We start from the raw sequence: 8,953 nt of genomic DNA, 5'->3' as shown, positions 1-8,953 counted from the left end.
TCATTCCTGCCTGTCTCAACCAAACTACTGAACTCTGAACTGTGACATGTGTCATTCAGACACTTTACTATGTAAAGGTTTTTATACAGTAGTTAATATGTTCTTTAGATACAACTCAGGGATTTAAATGCTGTCTGGGTATTTAGATATTTATTATATATTTCTATTTCATATTTCAATTTATCTTTAATTTCTATTGTCTGTAACAAAAAAGAATTTCCCCTCAGGGATAAATAAAGTAATTCTGATTCTGATTCTGAAACTGGTGCAATGACATGTTACATAATTTGGTTGTAATACAAAGCTTTAAACTAAGTCTTAAATTCTTGTTTGTAAAAAAAATTTACATCATATTTTGAAGAGCATTATGCACCCATATGCATTTAAGCAGAGTGTATTTTTTTTGTCCCCGGGTCAATAATGAAGATCTTTGTTCCAAAGAGATAATGCTTGTGAATTGTTGCATTGAGTGTAGATACATCCCCACCTAGCGGCCATAATGATGTTAGCAAAACGTTTTGTCAAAAACACTATGTGATTGTTATAAAAAATAAAAAAAGGTTTTCACAGTGTCTGGAAAAAATACAGTTATTTTTTTAAAACCACGTGTATGTTGTATTTGTTTTTAACAGTGGAATAAATATGTTTCGTTACGGTCCCCGGTTTGACCACAGATAGGAACCATCATCTGTTGCTTGTTTCTTCAGGTGGAGACGGACGAGTCGCTGAAGGAGCAAATCAAAATGGCGAGCCAAGAGGAGTCTGTGAGGGAGTTCGTCGCTGTTACTGATGTGGATGAGGAGAGGGCCCGGTTTTTCTTGGAGTCCGCCGGCTGGGATTTGCAGGTACAGGTTTTGTGTGTTTTTTCATAGAGTTTAGGTGGAGCGTATGAGGGACAACCCAAGCGAATCATGGCATGTGTCAGACAAGTAGCTCCCCGGCTAATGTTAGCTACTGTTGCCGGTAATTTATGCAAGTCACCCTTTCACAATGGACTGAGCGCTTTCTGTATACAACAAAGCTGTTCTGCCCTTAGTTCGCTGATACGCTTACTCTCGGAAGAAATGCTGCCATCTTATTGCGAATGAGGTTTTAGTAGGATTTGCCTAACGCTAGTCTGTCGTGAGTCCATTGACTTGTGTTAGCTAGCGTTAGCTTGTTTCGATGTAACACTGGTCTAAACGCAGCAAAGTAAAGCGGGTAGCTTCAGAGGCTGCTCCATTTACCCGTGCAGTATCGTGAAAATGAAAGGAAAAGTTGACCCTGTCTTTTCGCTGTGTCTTACACAAACATGATAACACAGAACGGCTGCACTTCCCCCATTCATCTAGCGCCTCGACAGAGAAAGACAAAGCAAAGTGTGTGTTTATCCCCACAGGAACCTCACATCTACACGAAGTTTCCACCTTATCACATATGTGTTTCCTTAATGTCAGCATTAAGCATGACTTTATTAGCCGTTAGTAAGCTCTCTGTCACGTTGTCATATTCGTGTTTCCTCCTTTCAGCTCGCACTCGCCAGTTTCTTTGAGGATGGAGCCGATGATGACATAGTGACCCTTCCTCAGCCTGAAGGAGGTGGTTCAGTGTCCCGGTCCGCAGGGCCCAGGTACAGTCCCAAGCAGTTATTACCACATTTGTTGCACATACCTTGCTGTGATACACACACACACACACAAAATGTAAGTCCACCAATATGGTACAGCATGTTAGAGATCTGCAAACATGACTAATTTTTATTTCTGTGTTCTTGTAATATATTTATTTACAGTAGTCAGCCCAGAGTGACCTCTTTCAGAGATCTGATGCATGAGGCAGAGGATGAGAGTGATGAAGAGGAAGGCCAAAGGTAGGTTTAACTCCCAGCATCGACTCTGTATTCAGTTTGCATTGAATCTGTATTTAAATTTGTGAGACGTCGGGCAATGTAAGGCATGTATTAGTCTGCTTCTCATCCAGCTCTCGGGGTCATTAATTATAGTGCTTAATTATAGAGGTAATCGCCATTCACTGTATTTAATGGACCGTCACTGCTGCACCTGACATTGACTTTTCAGTAACACAGACTGACTGGATGTTACAAGATGTTAGAAGTACAGGTTCACAACACAAACAAACAAAACAAAGGATGTGAGGGGGTAACTGATTACTTCCCCTTTTTTTCCTGGCCCTTAGATTCTGCAGTGGATACCATCTATTTTCATTCTCAAGAACACTTTAGAACGTTAGGTGGATTAAAAATGGACGAGAAAATTAAAGAGCTGGTTCAGTAGATTTTTGTGTTGAGGTAATATTTGATGCTCATTCTCTGTAAATGGTTGTGTCAATAGTTCAGGTGCTGTGTGGCTTTCTCTCTCAGGTGTCTGTCCTCACAGCGCCTGGATGGTAGAAAGCCATCCCTAGTGGGTGTGTTTCCAGAATGCACCAAACTATTTTTGGTCTCACCTCATTCACTGTGAGCAGGTTGTTTTCTGCAGCGTCAACAGATTCTGCTGCAGTGGACTGGCTGTGAAGGGACTGTGAGGGGTGCTGCTAATGTCCTTTTGGTGCAGCTTTATAACACCCAGCAACTAAAGTGAACCAAAAATATAGCATTAATAGGCAGTTACAAGGTCGTGTGTAATTAAATATTTCTCGAACGTGTGTATGATGGTATAGAATGACATTTATCACTGGTTTCCTTATAGTTTCTTTGTGAGTAGATGCTGTTTAAGATAGGCACTTTATTTGCCTTGTTTTAATCACTTTGCTTACCCTGAGAAGAAGCTTTGCAGCAGAGATGTTTGCTTTTTGAGTCTCACTATAAAAGAGAGAGATTCTTTTTTTGAACATCCTTCTGTCTGGGTCCAGTGTTTCAGTGTCTTCCTTTCATTGTTGTCAGTGTGTCTAATGTACTACTTCCATTGTGAGAGAATTCCTTTACCATCTTTCTACTCAAGGTTTTTTGCGGGGGGATCAGAGCGCAGTGGGCAGCAGATTGTTGGGCCTCCCAAGAAAAAGAGTTCTAATGAAGTAGTGGAGGACCTGTTCAAGGGGGCCAGAGAACATGGAGCAGTGCCTTTGGACCGGGCTGGGAGAGGACCAGGAGAATCCAGCAGAGCTAGGGTAAATAACGCCAATGTGCTTTAACACTGAAACTATTGTCTGTCTCCCTGTGTAATGCCGCATTTCTAGTCTCAGTATTTTTAAACAAACAGTAAGATGTACTTATAATTTATATGTTAAGTTGTGCTTCATCTTGGTGATCTCCTTCTTTTCTCCTAGGCTTTTGTTGGTGGAGGTTACAGGCTAGGGGCAGCTCCTGAGGAGGAGTCAGCCTATGTGGCCGGAGAAAGGCATGATTCCAACAGCCAACAGGATGTGAGTACAGATCCTGCTTCTTTTTTTTTTTTTTTTTTTGATAGGTCACATTTTGTGCATTGTTTCCCATCTTGCATGTCTGGCACTTGTCTGATCTGAGGCAGTAAAACATGACCGAGTGAAAGTGGCAGATGATTAATAGTTTAATAGTTCAGGGGATCTTCTAATCATTTTAATCCATACTGAAGTCTTTGGCTGTGAGGTTGCATGCTATGATATTTATGTGTTATGGTGTCTTGATATATATCTACATTTATTTATTAAGAAAGGAATCTGTGCAAGTGTCTCACAGCAGTGCTCAGTCTTAACTGACCAGTGGAAAGCAGTGGCTCTTAATTCATTGGTGATGTGTGTGTTGGTTCTTATCAGGTACACGTAGTACTCAAGTTGTGGAAGACTGGTTTCAGTCTGGATAATGGTGACCTCAGAAACTATGACGATCCTGGAAATGCCAACTTCCTCGAAGCAATCAGAAGAGGGTGAGAAAAGTTACCACACATGCTCATCGTATGTCTATGAAGGCACGTCTAACAAATCTCGTTAACCAATGTCACAGGGAGATTCCTCTGGAGCTCAGGCAGCGGTCCAGAGGGGGCCAAGTTAACCTAGACATGGAGGACCACAGGGATGAAGACTTCTCCAAACCTAAGGTGGCCTTCAGAGCCTTTGGAGGTGAAGGGCAGAAGCTTGGAAGGTAAGATTAAGGTGCAGTCTTCGACCGTTTGTCTGTATTGTTCAAACCAGCCACTTAATTCAGTGCTAGTTAAAAATAAAACCAGTCTGACGTGTTCTATCTGCAGATGTTCTTCACATGTTTCACTTTATGTAAGAGCTCTTTCCAAGTAAATGACAGGTTTCAAAAAGTAACATAATTGATAACTTTTATTTTTACTCTTAAGAGCAGGTTCTTGTTAATCACATGCAGACATGCACCAGGAATACAAGGATTCGTAGGACATAATGTTCACATTCATAATTTTTTTAAAATTCCTTAGAACCCCAAACTCTGGGTGGGTTTTCAAATGCTTGCTGATGTTTATGAAAAAAGTCACTGTTTAGCAATTGCAAAAACAGGCAGAATGTGTTGTTTGTTTCCATTTGTGACACAAGATGCTGTCAGAAAATACAATTAAAACAAAGCATAATTCATCACAACCTTCATTTTAGATGTCACTGAAAAGATCTCTCGATTTAAACCATTATCCTTAATAAGAATCTGTCAGAACAAAAAAACATCAGAATTTTTTTCATCAAACGAGGACGCCATTATTGAGTGCTTTGCAACCAGCTGTGATGTGTGATAAAAAATTCAGTGAGTTATTGGCTTATCTGCAGGCTTTCTACACTAATAAAAATCTAATAAAGCGACCCATATTTGATTGCAAAGCATGAAATCACACATACAGACTGTCGCTTGCTCTTCGGTGTGAAAACCAGAGGTGGTACCAGCACCAAATCAACCATTTGGTCAGCTGGGTGAGCCAACAAAGCAGAATGATTCATACAATACGACTGACACACGCCACACACCTGATTATTCATGCTGGCGTACTCTTTGAAAGCATGTAGGTGAGGCAGCATCATCATTTCAAGATTATGAACAAAGTCAGATGAAAGGGGGACTCCTCAGCACCGTTTCATTCTGTAGTCTCTGCTTGGCTAACCATTGATTAATAAATTGTCACCTTTTTCCCCTCCCTCTAGTGCCACTCCAGAGTTGGTTTCCGTTCCTGCCTCTCAGCAAGACCAGGCTGCCAACGAGGCCCAAGCCAGCTCCTCCGTCACCCTCGACCCCTCCCAGCCCGTCACTAACATTCAGATCAGACTGGCTGATGGCGGCAAGCTGGTGCAGAAGTTCAACCATACCCACAGGTGATTGATTAGCCCTATTCAATTTAAAGCTTGCATGTACATACATAAAGTTACACGTGTGCTTCAGCGGGTCTGCGGAAGTGTTTGATTAAAAATTCTGCAAATATTTGGACTATGGTTTTCACCATTTTTAGCCCAGGTTAAAAATATCTGGTCTGTTCCTGGTGATAGTCCAAGTGCTTCAAATGAGTAAGTGTATGTGTAAGTGCCAGGAAAATTCCCACGGTATCAGAATACTTTCATTGATATCTGTAATATCAATAGTTAAACCTGTAGCCTTGCACTTTCTGAAAATTGCGGAAAGAAATGTTGTGCTCACAGGAACAAGACAGTAGATGCTTTATAAATCAAAGAAACAAATGGAACAAAAGATTTCTTACAATGAGGCAAAACGGTGATCCTGAACAACAAAACAAAAACCACCGAACAAAGGGACAGTAGTACAGTAAGATGGCAACTCATTACCATAATGATCATGACTCAGTTTCTGGCAGTTTAAGAATGAAAGGCTGCTTAACAAACTGAAAACCATTATTCAACAGCACAAACAAGAACTGCTAACCACTCATTCTGCTTCCTTTAATGAGACATTTGGCATTTTTGTTGTTGTGATCAGTGAGAAGTGATGATGGTCAAATCAACCTGCTTCCTGTCACTGTGTCTCAGGGTGTCTGACCTGCGACAGTTCGTGGTGGCAGCTCGGCCCGCCATGGCCGCCAGAGAGTTCGTTCTCATGACTACCTTCCCCAACAAGGAGCTGTCGGACGACAGCCAGACGCTGCAGCAGGCCAACCTCCTCAACGCTGTCATTGTCCAGCGACTAAAGTGAGGGTTGGAGAGCTGAAGAGCAGCCCTCACTTCCCTCCCTCCCCGACTGTCCCGGTGGCGTGGCTGAGCAGCTGCAGCACTAATGAAACCTGCCACCCCTTCCAAGGGAGGAGAAAATAACGGACTTATGTATGGACTTCTAATTTCCAATTTTTTTTTTTGTTTTTCTAAAATGAAAGGCATCACTCTGTTTCTCAGCCCTTCCCCTCCAGATCCCACCACCACACACAGCCCCTCCCTCCCTCCCTACACTGTCTGTTGCCTGGCAGACAGTAATGAGGAAAGAAACAAAGTTCATATAGGAGCCTGTTTGAAAGCCTGCAGTGGTTTGGATGGGGATGAGTTACCCAACAGTCCCAGTCCAGCTTTCTGAATAGCAGTTTGCAACGTTCACTAAACCTCTCTTCATTAACCCATTCCTTGCTGTTCTTTTCTTAACTGTAATCGAGCCCCTCAGCTCTGGATCATTAGGCTTTGGGGGCTTCAGCAGATCCGTATTTTCATCTCAACAGTACAAACCACAACCACACGGGGACAGGTAGACTCATTACAGGAACCGTGCACGTTGATAGTGTGGCTTTGTACCACTTCTCTCCACGTATCTGTTTAGAGAGAGAAGTGTAATGATCCAACAGAACACTGAGGGTTTTATTTCTCCATCCTATACCAGTAGCCTTACTCTCCTTTATTCACCTCCAGAATCACACCTGTCCCCATCAGATGAAGATGGAGTTATTTTTTTAAATCGCCTCCCTCCTTCCCTCTTCTCTTTTTTTCTTTTACAGATTGTAGGATTGTCCCAGTTAGACGGTGTAATATAAAAAGCAGTTACACACAGCTTTATTACCAAACCAATGGTCGAGCAAAAGAACATAGAGATTGTAAACACTGGTATGTAGTAGTTGGAATTGATTTACTATGATACACTGACATCTTCTATGCATCCTGGGGCAACACAAAAGTATGTTTTGGACCTCTGGTGAAATAAATCCATTTTATGGTTGATGTATAAAGAACTAACGGCCTTGTGTTTTTATTACAGGTGGGGGAATATGTGGGTTATATATGAATACCAGAGATGAAAGATAACTGTGTGGCTGTCAGTAGGTGTTTATCAATATGTGGATATTACTATGTGATCTGCATTAATCAGATTTCGCCACGTTTTAGCGAGTCCTGTGTGAGGAGTGCAGTGTAGAGTTCTGAGAGGCTTTTACAGCAAATCAGTGACCTTCAACAAAAGGTACACATGGAACTAAGGTATGTACAACACAAATATAGAAAGTAGGATTTTATCAGTTTGACAGTATGCACAGTTTTGTAAGGTAAATAAATGATTAATTGGCTGGAGGTAAAATGAATCATGCTTTTTCTGCAGAGTAGAAAAGTGAACTGATTTATTCAGTCCTGGTAATGATACAAACCTGGGCTTCATGTGTCAGCCAACACTGATCCAGATACTGAAAGCAGTTATCAGGCCAGTTAGAGTAATACATCTGTGTGTGTGTGTGTGTGTGCACATCGGCCCCATGAATTAGCATCATTACTTAGTACCTGACAATTACTCTACACTACTAATCAGGGCTGATATCAGCCATTGATTTTTGATCAATTCATCCTTAAATATTTGACATAAACCCAGTTTTATGGATACCAGCTCTATTTCAAAGTGCGACCCATAATAAGGAGCAATGGTGTAAAACGGTTGTTTATAAACTGTTCAAATGGATAAAAGTAATATCAGTAGATGTTTGAATTGTTAGCTAAAGGTTGAGACAGTGCAGAGTCTAAAACAGCCGGATGTATTGTTTAACAAGCTCTTCCATATGTTTGATCCATTAGCATATAGCTCAGATCCACAAAGAAACAGTCTGCCAGAAGTGTCCAACATCTGCAACATTATGAGCTGATCTAAATATTCACAACTTGGACTGACTGTCCAACCTGTGACGTGTGGTCACGTGTGTGTTGTGTTGTTTCTAACCCTGAATCATGCATATTGTCGTTTCTCTGTGGCAGCATCGTTTGTGTTCGTTGTTTTTAAATCCTGTGTGATATTAAGGTGTCTTTAGAAGTCAAATCATCTGCACTAACCTTTTCTGTTGTATTTAGACTCTTATCTCCAAGGCCATGCACAACCACTCAGTGGTATGCTCTGCCAGCATGGAAACTCAAACACTGCTGCTGCCTGCTGTTTGTGTGAATATAAGGAGGATTGGCTGGTGTCCTTGTGTCTTTTTGGTTTATTTTACTCTGCATTGTTCTGAGGACACTCTAAAGGACCTTTTAGGTATTTTGAATATTTTATAAATGTGATTTGAAACCAGGCAAATGTTTTTATTTATTTATTTATTTATTGGAGGGACCCTCAGACTAGCAGGAACAAAATCACACCACCTTCAAGATGTCAAGATAGTCATACACACAAGAACAATGCAGCACTTGAAGCTCCTTCAAAATAAAAGCGGTTTGTTCTCCTGTAAGTACTGACATTGCAGCTTGTTGACCGTGAATTGAAATACTTAGCACTTTCCCTAAGAGCAGGTATTTTTCTGTAGACAAAATATGAATCCTGGCTGAGCTGCATTTATTAGCGGCTCTTGAACAGGAAACCTTGCTTGCGCACAGATCCACAGTGTAGTCCTTATTATGTTAGTTTGATACAAATGATCTAATACAACTAGGATTTCTATAAAACATGGCACATCACCCAGAAACAGTTATAAGGCTGAAGTAAATGTTACTGTCTGTACAATAAGCTGGTTATTTCTCACCATGTGAAACTGACTATTAAAACTTCACCGTAAATCTGTCATGCAGCCCTTTTTAGTGTGTCAAACTCCACTAAGAACCTGTAAAATGAGGTTAAAACAGCTGGAGGTGTATGTAAAGT

The 8,953-nt window shown here is 41.1% G+C and overlaps 1 protein-coding gene across 2 annotated transcripts; it reads left to right on the top strand.

Moving 5' to 3' along the window:
* Positions 1-688: 688 nt before the first annotated feature.
* nsfl1c (NSFL1 (p97) cofactor (p47)) lies at positions 689-7,077 on the top strand. Of its 2 annotated transcripts, none has more exons than XM_028410911.1 (9): positions 689-845; positions 1,509-1,609; positions 1,775-1,849; positions 2,940-3,105; positions 3,265-3,360; positions 3,730-3,839; positions 3,917-4,054; positions 5,065-5,232; positions 5,899-7,077. In XM_028410911.1, the coding sequence occupies exons 1-9, from the start codon at positions 744-746 to the stop codon at positions 6,059-6,061; spliced, it is 1,119 nt and encodes a 372-aa protein (XP_028266712.1). In that variant the 5' UTR covers positions 689-743; the 3' UTR covers positions 6,062-7,077. The 2 variants fall into 2 exon arrangements, with proteins under 2 accessions (XP_028266712.1, XP_028266711.1); XM_028410910.1 differs by having other exon boundaries at positions 1,772-1,849.
* The last annotated feature ends 1,876 nt before the right edge of the window (positions 7,078-8,953 follow it).

This window comes from Parambassis ranga, chromosome 7 (assembly GCF_900634625.1).
Source record: "Parambassis ranga chromosome 7, fParRan2.1, whole genome shotgun sequence".
In the NCBI taxonomy this organism is placed as follows: Eukaryota; Metazoa; Chordata; class Actinopteri; family Ambassidae; genus Parambassis; species Parambassis ranga.
This window is presented reverse-complemented; position numbering and strand designations above follow the sequence as displayed.

Excerpts from the sequence above, each read along its gene's own strand:
- nsfl1c (XM_028410910.1), top strand. The coding sequence starts at position 744 with ATGGCGAGCCAAGAGGAGTCTGTGAGGGAGTTCGTCGCTGTTACTGAT. Across the intron at positions 846-1,508 it reads CCGCCGGCTGGGATTTGCAG|CTCGCACTCGCCAGTTTCTT; the intron begins GTACAGGTTTTG and ends TCCTCCTTTCAG. Across the intron at positions 5,233-5,898 it reads AAGTTCAACCATACCCACAG|GGTGTCTGACCTGCGACAGT; the intron begins GTGATTGATTAG and ends ACTGTGTCTCAG.